Genomic DNA, 13,579 nt, shown 5'->3' with positions numbered 1-13,579 from the left:
GGTCAAAAGTATTACGTCAGCTACATTAAGACAAGGCGTTGTCGCAGCGTCGCATGAGTTTGTGGAGGTCAGGCTATAGGGGCTCAATTATCTGACATTCATATTGTCAGACAAAATAGAGATGCTCCCGTCAGACAAGAGTAAATGCAGATAAATGATGAGATGATGTAGATGGCCATAACAATAAACTTGATGAAAGGTTGGTACAGATGTAGATGATTATCACGAAGTTACAGCATCTGTGCGCTGAGCTGCGAGCACATGACACACACACACACACACACACACACACACGTTTTTTGGTTCAAGTGCAGGAGGCAAACGCGTCGAGGTCGAGGGGTGATTGATTGACCGCATTGCCGACCGTGATTGGGGTGGCGCGTTGTGGGGTACTGGGTCTGAGGGGCAACGAGTGCAAGCCGGTTCCTTGGCGAGAGAAAAATTGCCGGTTTTTGGAAGCTTTGAGGGGTTGGGGTTGGCTGCTTGAGCTGCCGAGCCACATACACACGTGGAATCATGTCCTCCTTTGCGGTGCGTCGCGGTCACCGGCAGTTTGCATGGCCATGTCTTCTGGGCTCGGTTGAGGCTTTGCTTGCTGGTATGGCTCGTCTTGCTCATTAACATCTTTGTGCGTCTGGTATTTTCGGGTATAGAAAGCTGCCAAGGCGCAACGCCGCGCCCATCGCGAGCGCGCTCAGGTCGGTTTAGCTTCAGCAGTCATTTGGAGCAGCATTCTTGCCGCCTGTTTTTTCCCCCCGTACCTGCTAGCTCTTCTCGTAACACTCATTCTCAATTGAACGTATGGGTGTGTGAACGGGATGTGTCATGTGCTTGTCTCTTAGCCGCTGCATCGCTCCAAGTTTGGGCTCTTGGAAAAGGACAAAGATTGGAAAACTCGTCGAGAGTACGTGACAAGGCGCTCTAAGCTGGCCAAGACCTGCTGGTCGTGCGCGCGTGCGCGTGCCATGTTGGCTGGTCCTCACCATTGCTCCTGCCTTTTCCTCCTTTTAGTGACTACAAATCCAAACAGAAGCGCCTGCGTGCCCTTGCCATCAAGGTGTGACCGCTGACAAGAGCTTTGGCTGCGTGTCGTTATCACTTTCCAGCTTGTGCATTGCGCTGACCGCATTGTTTGTGCTACCTCATAGGCCCGCGAACGCAACCCCGACGAATTTTATTTCAGCATGGTGAAGCAGCAAACCAAGGTGGGCTTGCTTGCCTTTTTCATCGCTTTGCCGCCCCATGGCTAGCACAACCGGTCTTCTTCTTCCCGGTGCGCCGTCTTTCGAGTCACTCGAGCTTGTGCCTTCCTTGCAGAATGGCCGCCATGTTTTGAAGGACGACGAACTAGAACACTTGACTGCTGAGCAGCTGCAGGTGTATCGCTCCCAGGACCTGGGATACGTGGGCATGCGCTTGACTCAGGAGAAGCGTCAGATTGAGCGGCTACAATCCGATCTCCACATGCTCGTCAACAGCCAGGGTAGCGGTCATGGCAAGCACACAGTCTTTGTCGACTCGAAACAACAACGTAAGCTGCCCGACTTTTCACCTCGTAGCGATCACTTTTTATTTTCGTTGTTGCTTCCACGCTTTGACGTTGGCGCGTGTCACTCCATTATTGCATGCAAGTTTAATCATTTCCTTTGCCTTTGCTTGACTGAAACGGACCCATTGCAGTCAAATCATTTGATGCTGCCAAGCACTTTGATACGCCCCGAGAGCTACTCGACCGACCATTCAATCGGTTGCATACTAAGCAGTTGCAGGAGACTGAACTCGTCATGCCGGAGGCGCGTGCTCGCAAGGTTAGTCGGCTGGTCCCTGACTGGCACTCCGAGGGTCATGAATTTAGCCATAGAACCGCGTTTCTGGCTGCATCATGCCAAAAGTCTTTTGTCTATTGCCTTGTGCTCACGTTCAAGTCTATTTGTATTGTCTAGAAAATGAATCGTGCTCGTAGCCGAGCGTACGAGGAGCTGGCGGAGCGCAAGGATCGCGTCACTAAGATTGCCAAGGTCGCCAACACTCTGCAGCTTCAGAAAAATTTGGCTGAAAAGGGTGCACGCACCAAGGTCAAGGGCGGCAAAGGGAAGGCCCCCGTGTACAAATGGAAGCAACAGCGCAAACGATAGCAACTTGATGCTGGCTGTTCGTGTTGCATCCTGCCCCCGCCCCCCCTCTTTTTTTTTTTGTGTCTTATGAGTTTATGAAAGAGTGTGTCGACGGTTCTGTTCCACGGCTCTAACAATCGATCTCGCTGCGGTATCTGCCGACCGCCTTCCACTATCCTTATACACGGGGGTGGGGCTGTCCAGGCCAAACATCAAAAATAATTGGAGGTCGTTCAATTCTGGCCCAAGTTGAAAACACGACACAACAAGCGCAGCTTGTGCGACCGTTTCCTGAGCGGAGTTGAGTTCAACGTGTCGAAAGCACAGTACACGTCACGCCTTGAAGGCCGTATCCATAAGCTGTGCACTGTACTCAATCGCTTCGCCCGTATCGCGCGCCCTGCAAGCATCAAGGCAGCGAGATACTTGAGTTGAGTTTTGATACGAGGTTTGAGGGGCGTGAAAAACAGAGCCCGGCGATGCGTGCGGCGGTCATCCATTCAAACGCAAATGGTTTCGGTGCAAGAACTCACATGCCCCGACCAATCAGAGCGACAAGGGCGGCGGCTTGTTCAGCATAGCGGCGATTGCCATGGCCGGCTGATGTAGCATATTGTTCACCCAACCAGCTATCGCGCACGCAAACGTTTACATTGTGAGGCCGGGCATACCACATCACTTGACATCCGTGTTTGAAGCACGCTCGCCGAACGTACTGGCAGACGGCAACGAATTTCTTGTTAACGGGTGTGCTCGAGAAGGAGGGCTCTTCCAGCTGCATGCGCTGCGTGTACGCCATCAGCACTTCCTTGGGAACGCGATACTTGCGCCGTTTTGCCCGCGTGTACTAACAATAACCACACCACACAATACTGCAATGAGCTGTCTGCACCAGGCAGGCCGTCTGCACCCCCAGACTCTGCTATTGTGCAACGGGATCGCTGGACAAATAGCCTCGGCTCTCGTGGCTGACCCTCTTTCTCCCAACGTAGGGTCCCATATCATCTGGGCCAAACGCACCACCACAGGCATGACGATGGCGTCAAGCTTGCTTTGTTTGGGCGCGGGCTGACCATCCTCTTCTGTGTCAGCGGCCAGTGCGGCCTCGGCAGCCGAGGCGGCTGCGGGGCTCAGCAAGCTTTGCAGAGCTTCCTTGGCCATGCGCTCATCCGAGTTGTCTAATCCAGGCGGGCGAGCATGAGCTCAGTCAGGGCTATTATGGTCAGTGCTGGTTCTCGAGCGCCTGACCAACCACGTACCGGTTGAGCGAAGAGAGTAGCCTGTGCTTGCTTCCAACTCGCGGTGTCGGGCAGCGACGGCATCATAGTAGTCACCCAGATCAAACATGACAGCAAGGTCACGGGATGTTCGCACCGCGTGCAGTTGGGGACCAAGCTCCGTTGTCAAATTGTGAAGTGCTTTGATGACATTGTACTTCATGTTGTCCAGCACGATATTGTAATCGACGGCAATCTTGATGTAGTCTTTGACCACTTCCTGCTGTGTCTTCAGTCCTGTCCAGACCAACAACACACTGCATGTGAAAAAGCAGGCAGCAGGGAATAGCCAAAGGAGAAACATTGGGCCAAGGCTGGTTGCTTAAATTTCAAAGATTTTTGGGTGTGTGACGGGGGTCACTGTCTGACCTTGCGGCGAAAAAATGCTCATATTGTACTGGGCCGCCCGGGCCACCATGACGGAGGAGCATCCGCATTTGTCCTGTGGCACCCGTCAGCATAAGCTGCGGCTTGAAGGACGGCGTGCGGCAATCATGCGCACCCTTCACACCACCTGCTTGTACATTGCCAAGAGCGCAAGCACAGGGGCATGGGTGATGGGTACAACTCACCCGAAAGGCCAGAATGTCATCATAAGAATCCATGTCCAGCGATCCGCCGTTGCAAATGACTGGTATTCTGCAAGCTTTAGCAACGGCGCGAATCGCTTCGTACTGATAATCTGTAATCGGTTCTCGCGGACGCTGCGAAATGACCGTCGGCAGTCCCCGATGCGATTTGCAGTGAGTTGGACCGAACAAAGGCACGCATATCATACCCCTGGTCGGGGAGGGTGTGCGAGGTTTCAAGGGTACTTCAAGGCGGTCTGGAAGAAAACGTCAACGCACTTGGTTGGGAACACGGCCATGAATGCCCAGGGCGGCAACACCCGCGTCTTGAATGATGTTGACCAGGTTGAGGGTTTCTTCCAATGTGGGTAACACCCTAATTTTACAAGTGATGGGCTACAGCTCGGCACGACGATTCGCAGTCAAATACAGACAGGAAGAACATGGTAGGCACGCGAGCGAGCGTGCGTGGGTGTGTGCGTGGGTCCAGGGAGCTCAGACCTTGGTAGTTGTAGCTACGAGGGAGGTGAGGATGTCGCGAACACGATCAGGCTGACGTAGGAGAGCTGCACCCATGTCTCCTTTGATGCTGAAAGGCTTGGGGCAGCCCATGTTGACGTCAATTCCAGCGACGTCAGCAGCCATCATCTGCATGCGCGGGCAAAGTGTGTGTGGGTAGTTTGAGGCATGGTTGTCAAGGCAAGTCGCAAAGGTGGGACAGGCTGGGGACGTACCTGAGCTACACGAGCTGCACGGTCAGGGTCGGAGGTGCCAATTTGCAAGATGACGCGGTTTTTCTCCTCAGCACAAGTCCGAAATGCAACCTCGCCATCACCATCAATATAGTCGATGGTCTGGAGCACGGGATTCTCCACCCGACGACAGGCCAGCTACATCACCACGAGGCAAGGGGGAGACGTTCAAATGGAGCTGCGCTGATCAACGCAGTCGCCATCGCAAAGTCGCCAAAACCACGGCACACGGACTCATTTGGGTATGGGTATTGCTGATAGGTTCTCGTCTCGGGCGTTGACTCACCATGCGATGATCAATCAGCTCTTCCGAGTAGACCAAATCCGCGCCGTAGCGGAGGGCCAGCAAGCGTGTGGGTAAGGTGCCCGCGCGCACCATAGGCGCCAGCATGACCTTGTTGGCATACATGGCACTCATCTTCTCGATGATCCAAACCAATGCAAACTACACCGTCCTCTTCAATGCTGTTAACTCTTGATCTCCCACACCGCCGCCGCTGCTGCTGCCGTCGCCGCCATCGACCATCAACAGCCACGACCTCACACACACACACGTGAACGTGAACGTGAACGTGAAGATGAAAAAAAGAGTTTTTTTGAGACATGAATTTGCTGACATTTGAAGAGAGAGAGAGAGAGAGAGAGAGCTCAAGAGAGAGAGAGAGCTCAAGAGAGAGAGAGAGCTCAAGAGAGAGAGATAGAGAGCTTAAGCAAAGACACAAAGGAAAAGCACAAGCTTAAGAGAGAGAGCTCAAGAGAGAGCTCAAGAGAGAGAGAGCTCAAGAGAGAGAGAGCTCAAGAGAGAGAGAGCTCAAGAGAGAGAGCTCAAGAGAGAGAGCTCAAGAGAGAGAGAGAGAGAGAGAGCTCAAGAGAGAGAGCTCAAGAGAGAGAGAGAGAGAGAGCTCAAGAAAGAGAGCTCAAGAGAGTGCTCAAGAGAGTGCTCAAGAGCTCAAGAGAGGGAGAGAGCTCAAGAGAGAGCTCAAGAGAGAGCTCAAGAGAGAGAGAGAGAGAGAGAGAGAGAGAGAGAGAGAGAGAGAGAGAGAGATGAATTAGAGAGAGAGAGAGAGAGAGAAACAGTTTAACGGTATTTTTGAATCAACTGAAAAATTTTCAAGTTTTTCAATTTTTTTCTTTGGATCTCAACGGAGGGGAGCTTTGCCATGTCTGGCATCCCAACGCCCAAACGGGGCATGATCCCGCGCGGGAGGCCACGGGCGGCGGCGTTAAATTCTGGTTCTCACCATGGGCGTCGCCGCCGAGGCAATCCAAAGGTATGTGGAGATGGGAAAGCCCCCCCCCCCCCCTTTTTTTTGTTGTTGTTGATTGTGCTGCTGTTTCGCGTTGGCTTACACATGGTGTGCAGCGGGTCACGTTTGCCACCGGACCCGCCACAGAGCATCGAGTGCATCCCAACACCCCGCCAATGACGCATTCTTTGTGCCAGATTGTGCCCCACCGTTCACAGCTTCCCCCCTCCGTCAAGGTGCGGCAGTGCCGTTGATGAAGACGGCTTCCGTCGCATCCACGTCAATGCCTTGTGGAATCGCCTCCGCTGCTGAGGACCACGCTTCTTCTCATGCTGGGTTGCCATGTCGCGGCAAACAACAGGGACCGCTGTATGGACAATTGCATGTGCAAGTTGACCATCTTCTATGGTCGACCATGACGCCTCCACGTACTTGCCACGTACAGCTTGCCTGGTGGGGCGATAGCCAACCCCCGACCATCTTCAGGTCTGAACAAACTAGCCGTGAACAATCAGCCGTCCATCTGCCCGCAATGCTAATGCTTGGCGTGCATCTTTATGTCCGTGATGTTTGCGTGTACACATAGGCCACACGTCGGTCTGCATGCTGTTCCGCCAAATGCGCCCGCCCAGCTGGCCATCTATCCCGTCCATGCTCAAACAGCGCCCTTGTATCAGTACCTGACTGACATGGGTTGGATTGGATTCGATGTCGTTGATACAATTAAGCGAGGTCAGGGCCATGACTTTGCGCCGCTCTTATTTTTCCAGATCTCATCGCGACCAGCTTAAAGCCTGCTCCCCTCTCATGCTGGTCATTTTGCTCTCTAGTCATTATCGGACGGGCCGAGCTGAAAATGTCCCGGTTCCTACTGGGTGAAGGGTATACGGGTGACGTCCCAATTCTGTCTCCTGAAACCAAAAAGGTGGGCTTGAGCCGCCTCGTGCTTTCATCTGAATGTTCGCAGTGTTGTTTCACCATGGTGACTATCTCTTGTCGGGGTGCCGGGGATTTCAGATTGGCGCGCTGAGACTCAAAGTCGCCTATCACGCGGTGGACGCTGCAAACCCAGTTGCTACCCACATGGATGCGCCAGATGGTTCTTCCCCACAAAAGTCCCGTACTCCGCAGTCAACATTGTCGGGCAAAGGCTCCGAAACAACGGTATGCCTTCAAACCCCCGAGCCGAATCTGGTCGGTGCTATGGCATGCGCGTGCCATCTCGTGCAGATGGCGCTGACTCTTGGTCACCTTGAACTTGGCACCTTCTTGACTCCTTCTAGTCGACATCACCTCTGGAGTCTGTCAACCCAGCAGCCCCCCTCTTGCCTGTCGCTAGCCGCACTTTGAAGGACGCGCCACGTCAAGCCAGCTCAGTTGGCCCAGCCTCAGACCACCTTGCCACGATCACGACATGTAAGTGTCGCAGAAAGGCTGATCGGTAGTGGCCGTGTCATCAAATCGCAAACCTTCAAACTCGCTATATCCTCACGCCTATCCACTCTCTTGTTCTCATCGCTTAGCTTTACCTCACGAGGAGCCGGAGTCAGCAGAAGCCGATGCAGATGGTGCCCTAGATGCCCTCATCGCACGTGGTCAGCGCTTACAAGCGGAGCTTCACACTTTTGCTGAAGAACTAAAGGGCGACTTTTCCCAATCGCCCCGGACCGTGCATGACATACCCTATGAACATCGTCATGCCTCGGCGAGATCTTTCCACGCCGCGCACTCGACTCCGTTGGGGCGTGAGTCGAATTTCGATTCAGATACCGAGCTGCTCGTCGGGGCCGTTCAACATTCTCGGGCACTCCAGCCCGATCCGAATACCAGTCTTGATAGCCTGCCTTTGAGTGATCAGAACTTACTTGATGAGCTTCTCTACCGTGACCCTGACCTGGACACTTTTCCTGCAACCTGGCCGCATCTACCCGGCGACGCAGCAGTCTCCGCCGCCTTGAACGGACAAATGGGAAAGGGGATCAGCTCCACTTCGGCCCCCTATCCCGCAACCCATATGACTGTTGCTTCAGATGCACAATGGCAGCAAGAATCTTCTCATGGTCTCCAGTTGCATCACAATGAGCCGGGACCACAACAGTCACGGTCGCCACGATCAGCTTCTTCGCCAAAGGCACAGCGCAGCTCCGCAAGCGCCGCCAGCGTGACTCGGCCTTTAGAGCCAAGCATCCGGCCTCATCAAATTGCAGATGTGCAAGCGGGTTCTGCGATCAACAGTACCACAGAATTCCCACGTGAGAGTGTGGCACGAGGGCATGAGCCATACTCAGATCCAGTCACGCTGGCCGGTCAGACGTTGAGCCGACCACGTTTTGAGCAGCTCCTACGGCTTGATCGCCTTGCCTTTCTTATTGCAGATGTAGATGCTGGGGGTCTGCAGCCACCACCCTGGACCGATGCTGGGCGTGAGCAGATTGAGCTTGAGTTCTCTTTGCCCGCACAAGGCATTCTGAACAACGTGGGCGAGCCAGATATGGATGCTCACATCGTGCGTGTCTCCGCCTCGGCCTGCTCAAGTGACGAACTCCTTTTTAATCGCCGAGTTGACTTGCGCGTCCAACTCGATGCCGAGATCCTTGAAGTTTGGTTGCGCTCAGTCGTCGTGTTTCGGCTCGTTCGGCTTGAGGACAATCGGGACGAAGCTTTGGAAAGCAACAGCAGCGACAGCAGCAGCAGCAGTAGCAGTAGCAGTAGCAGCAACAGCAGCAATAGCAATGGCGACAATGAAATGGATGGTGATCGAGGCACGCGCTCCCGTGTTCTGGAAAGGGCTGGTCCGCGTCACGCTGCCCCTCGACGACAGCTCCTTGCAGTTGCATCACTCAACTTGGCTACCCTATTGCAAGCCTCGGGCGCTGGGGCTGGCATTGAACTCCCGCTCACCAACTTGCATGCCTCAGCCGTGGATGGTTGCCAAGCCGTCCTACACGCCAGTGTTCAGTTTGATTATCACGCCAACGAGCAACCCGAAGCTGTCGGAGAAGCGCCCGGATCACAAGCGCCACCACTGACAGCTTCTGTTTCGCGGGAATCGACTACGCCGACAATTTTACACGTCCTTCTGCAAGCCACGGACGTGCGTGGGTTACAGCCGCGGCCTATCTCAAAGCTACCGCACAACCTCTATCTGCGCTCGCGACTGGGAATCCAGCCCGAGGCCGTGACCTCGCCCGTGAGCTGGAGCACAGACCAGCCTCGCTTTCAACACCAGCATCTCCTGCCCGTACGCTACAGTCCCAAACTGGTTCAAGATTTGCAAACAGCGCTTGCTGTTCTCGAAATTTGGGACCGTGCCGGCAGTGATGACGGCACTGACCGGCTCATTGGCCTGGTCAAACTCCCTTTACATGATTTTTACCTCGCCTTTAGGGATGTCGAAGTGGCACGGGCAATCCTTCGTGCAGAATTGCCCGTGTTTGCGGCCAATGACTTTCAACCAATTGTAGACCCAATCTCTGGGTCTCTACAGGGACGAATCAAAATTGCTTTGGCGGCGGGCTCCCAACGTCAAGTAGCCCTACTCTTGCGACATCGACTGACCCCTCGTTTAGAGGACGAGGCTAATCAGGAGGAAACAAACAACACAGACGCAAGCCAGTCAGATCTGGACGCACGGCGCCGTGCCCGGGTGCTGTTTACCACCGATGGGCCTCGGCAGGTTGATGATCGCTCCGGCTCTGGAAACAAAGTCTCGGGCACTGCTTCCAATCCGACCCTAAATTCCACCATGTCGATCGACGAAACTGGTGACGCTGTTGCGGACGAGCTCGACACGGGCCTATCGCGTACCATCGTAACCATGCATCTGGAGGCGCTCCAAGATCTGGACTTGTTTCAACACAGCCTCTACGGCGAAGCGGACTGCTTCATCGAGTATACTTGGCCAGAGTCCAACGAGCGAGCAGTTGAACAGCTCTTGTTGCGCTCCATCAAACGCTCTGGCAACCTTCATGAACTGGATGGCGCTGTGCCAGCTCTAGGCCCTCGCCAATTTCATAGGTTCGTTTCGGTTGCGCACGGACGCAGCCAGCCTTTATTTTGTTGTGCCTCGCATCTAACCGATTCTCACTCCCCTTCCCTGCACGCTGCTTTTGATGGGTGACGGTTTGCAACATGCATAGGTCTGAGCCTGTGTTGTGTGTTCCCAACCCACTCCTTGATCATCGCGCGTCGCATAGTCTCGTGTCTGAGCGCGCCGAGGCTGCCGCCACTATGCTTGTGGCAGCGCTGAGTGGAATCGAGCATCGAATTGAGTGTAGTGGCGTGGAACTACATTTGGTGCAGCGTCGATATGCCCCAAGCCAAAGTGATCAGCGTGTGGCCGTTGCTGTGCTACAATCATCGCAGATTCGCGCTCTGTTGCAGGCCACTTGTCGCGCCCGGCCAGGCACGACCATGCAACAAACATGGCGCCTACCGCTTCTGTCAACACACCACCAGTCCCGGGTTGGTACGCTGATCCTCTCCCTGCACTGCCGACAAGAACCTCTGACTTTACCAGAGGCAGCCAGTGCAGCACTGAAGCAAGTGCGCCAGACAGGATTCACATCTGAGGCCACGAGGCTTGACATGCCTCGTCAAGTCGTTCGGGTGCGGCCCACCCGCTTGACCGGCTTGGGGTCAGCCATGACAGCGCTGGCAAACGAAGTACGACGCAAAGAGCTGCTCTTGGCTGCCGAGCTGGGTGGCTTCTTGTATTTGCGTTTGGCTTTGGCTGGTCGAGCCGGTCACGTGGAACCTCAAACAGAGCGAAGTGCGCTTCCAGACATGAGTGCGTACGCCCGTTGCTCGCCATGGCACTCCACGGCCGTTTCGAGCCGCGCCTTTGCGCCGCAGTTTGCAGATGAAGTGGTTTTTGAAGGTGCAGCAGACCATGTTTTGGTGCAAACATGGCTTGCTCTTCAAGGCCGCCCCTCAGCTGCCGACCTTTTGCTAGCTGAAACTGCTGTCCCCATTCGCCGCATGCCTCAGGACACCGGGTTTGTTCGAATGTGGCGTCCCCTTGTGCGGCCGACAGGAACTCCAGAGGTCCATCATGTTGAGTTGGCATCACCTGAGGATAGACTTGGAAGTGCGCAGGGCCAGGCAGTCGGTGCGGTAGAGCTGAGCATTCAAGCCGCTCCCGTTGTGGGTAGTCCACCCACTCCGGTGCTGAGCCCACCTGCGTTTCTGGATCGCCATGTTCAGCTGCAGCTCATTGTTGAGGAGGCACTTCTTCCAAATCGTGTCCGAACGTCTGACGGTGACGGGGCCTGGCAATGGCTAGACCGGCCTCAGCTTGAATTTTTCGTGCGCTATACCTTACCAGATGGGCGGTTGCAAGAGTCACGGCCGTGTCGTGCACAAGCTCGAGCGCGACAATCAGGTGTCGTGTGCAATCTGCAGCATCGAGGTGCCTTTTCCCTCATCCTGACGCCCACGGCTGCGGCAGCTCTCGTGCGACAGCTTGAGGTTCAGCTGTGGGTGCGGACTACCAATCTCCGATCAGGTCACGAGCCGCCATCTCCACACCACCAATCGTCTTCAGCCACTGGTTGTCAAATGTCCGCCGACACCGTCGATGAGACTTGGCTTGGTTCAGCATATCTTGATGCAGCCCCCCTTCTTCACGGCAGCTTTACGGTGTCTGACCTCTTGCCACTCGTCACGCCCAATGCGCGTGAGATGTCGGGCGCCCAAGTTCGCGTGCATGCAATTTTGGATCTGCTGGAGAGCGGGGCCAGGGTTCCACATGGCACAGCCCCCGATACAGCAACGACTGATGTTCATGGCACGTCTGTGCGGGACAGGCCGCTGGCGCCTCACTTGATTGGCACGCAAGAATCCGATGTTCAGTCAGCGGGGGTTATGTGTTCTGTGGCTGTGACTCGTGCGTTACATCTGCAGCTGGGTTCGCACCCATTGCCTCGTGCCTACGAAACATATGTTTCCTACGCAATGGGTTCAGAGGTCCAGTGCACCCAAGTAGTGGATGCTGGCGCGTGTCCTACCTGGAATCATGAGCGCATGCTGTCCATTCCCTTTAGTGCCGGCGACGCTACTTGCAATCAGCTTCTATTCAAAGTGTGGTGCCGCTCCATGTCAGCCACACCTAGTCAAGAGCTCTTGCTGGGCACAGCAGCGGTAAATCTTGAGCCTTTGCAGTATGGACTGCGGCAGCTGAGTGGCTGGTACCATGTGTTTTCGGAGAGTGGTCACCAAGTGGGTCAGCTGTGCCTCACTGTGCAGCCGACACAACCCGTCCCCCCACCACCGCGCGTACAAGCTGTGCCCGAGCTGCGGTATCAGGCATACCAGAGGCCTGACTTTGTGCCTCCAGAAGCATCAAGCAAGCAAGTGCCGCTGCTTGAGGACAACAATGTCCTGTCCTCCAGCTTCTTGCGGCGCCAATTGCAATCCAATCTGGAAGAGCTTTCTCAGCTTGGTAATCGCCTCGGCTACTCGTCTTCAGCAACGGCAGGGCATACCTCCCCGCAACAGCACCTTGATGACTGTCACCCACACCAGGGTCCGGAGCTTGCACAAACCGATTCCCAGCAGGTGCCGGCCTTCTTATCGACCGGCTTACATTCCCATGATCAAGGAGAAACAGCCCAAGTCGACAATCCCTTACAGCGAGCTCGCAATTTGTTGAACCGTCTGCATAGCGTGGGTGTGCCTCAATCGTATAGCTCGTCTCAAACACATCCCACCCAGTTCGCAGCTCCTCCCCGTCATTCCCCAGCCTTGCTTGCGGCTGGGCAAACTCCTGCGCGGGGAGCTGATGTAGATGGCGGCGGGATCAATGAGGAAGTCGATGCCTGGAATACGACCGTGAGCACGGAAGCAGCGGATCATAGTCTTGCTGATCCCCATGACACGAGCCAGACCGAGGGCAATATAGCCACGATCGAGTCACCACATCCTTCAAACATCGTTCGTTCAAGCGTGGCGGCAGAGGCTTCGACGGCTCCACCACCGCTTGATGAGGCCTCGGCTGGAAATGAGCCAGACGATCAAGCCACTGCTGAACCAAACACATCCCCGGTGCACGATTCAACAGAAGCGGCCCACGCGTCTCCATCGCCAATACGGTCCATCAAAAGAGACGCTCAAATGCCCTCAGAACCAGAGGGTGGATGGGAGTCAGCCATCAGCACCCCGCTTTCCCTCTCTCCTTTATCTAGCCGCGGTGCCTCGCCCATGCCGACCAATTCCCCTAATTGCTCGGCAGCAGCACCAACCGCCGCAATGGCACAGACAGCTTTTGAGAAGGCAGCAGCAAATAATCATCCAGGTCAAGTGTCAGGGGCTGAACCCGAGACGCACCGTCGCTCGGTTCGGGTTGATGTAGTTCGAGCCGATAATCAGCACTTTATTCCTCACGAGTACCGGCATCAACCAATACAAGGTATGTTTGAGTGAGAACCTCGCAAGCCCCTCATCTCCTTCGGTTGTGCGCACTCGTCATGTCGCTTGGTGTTGGTTTAGCCTGCATAGCATACTTACCTTTTCTGTACACTTTTGGCCGCTTTCCTGCCCTACCTAGAAGCTGCTGAGCGCATGCCAACGCTCATGCGCGCGCATACACCTGACACTGCCGCAAAAACCTCTAAAACAGGT

The 13,579-nt window shown here is 55.0% G+C and overlaps 3 protein-coding genes across 3 annotated transcripts; 2 read left to right on the top strand and 1 right to left on the bottom strand.

Moving 5' to 3' along the window:
* Nucleotides 1–516: 516 nt before the first annotated feature.
* MONBRDRAFT_33162 (uncharacterized protein) lies at nucleotides 517–2,267 on the top strand (the record flags this gene model as incomplete). The annotated part of the gene is made up of 8 exons (XM_001747383.1): nucleotides 517–531; nucleotides 654–698; nucleotides 843–904; nucleotides 1,012–1,057; nucleotides 1,149–1,205; nucleotides 1,318–1,531; nucleotides 1,681–1,808; nucleotides 1,944–2,267. The coding sequence occupies 8 exons, from the start codon at nucleotides 517–519 to the stop codon at nucleotides 2,133–2,135; spliced, it is 759 nt and encodes a 252-aa protein (XP_001747435.1). The 3' UTR covers nucleotides 2,136–2,267.
* A 66-nt stretch (nucleotides 2,268–2,333) lies between these two features.
* Nucleotides 2,334–5,300, bottom strand: MONBRDRAFT_33161 (uncharacterized protein). The gene is made up of 11 exons (XM_001747285.1): nucleotides 4,999–5,300; nucleotides 4,695–4,850; nucleotides 4,462–4,608; nucleotides 4,240–4,356; nucleotides 3,964–4,095; nucleotides 3,761–3,833; nucleotides 3,374–3,628; nucleotides 3,135–3,292; nucleotides 2,831–2,961; nucleotides 2,648–2,743; nucleotides 2,334–2,514 (listed from the first exon to the last, which is right to left on the bottom strand). The coding sequence occupies exons 1-11, from the start codon at nucleotides 5,128–5,130 to the stop codon at nucleotides 2,448–2,450; spliced, it is 1,464 nt and encodes a 487-aa protein (XP_001747337.1). The 5' UTR covers nucleotides 5,131–5,300; the 3' UTR covers nucleotides 2,334–2,447.
* A 1,742-nt stretch (nucleotides 5,301–7,042) lies between these two features.
* Nucleotides 7,043–13,381, top strand: MONBRDRAFT_9671 (uncharacterized protein; the record flags this gene model as incomplete). The annotated part of the gene is made up of 4 exons (XM_001747382.1): nucleotides 7,043–7,123; nucleotides 7,243–7,375; nucleotides 7,483–9,976; nucleotides 10,156–13,381. 4 exons carry the CDS (start codon nucleotides 7,043–7,045, stop codon nucleotides 13,379–13,381), a joined length of 5,934 nt encoding a protein of 1,977 aa, XP_001747434.1.
* Nucleotides 13,382–13,579: the final 198 nt, after the last annotated feature.

Source organism: Monosiga brevicollis, genomic scaffold (assembly GCF_000002865.3).
Source record: "Monosiga brevicollis MX1 MONBRscaffold_16 genomic scaffold, whole genome shotgun sequence".
Classification (NCBI taxonomy): Eukaryota; class Choanoflagellata; order Craspedida; family Salpingoecidae; genus Monosiga; species Monosiga brevicollis.
This window is presented reverse-complemented; position numbering and strand designations above follow the sequence as displayed.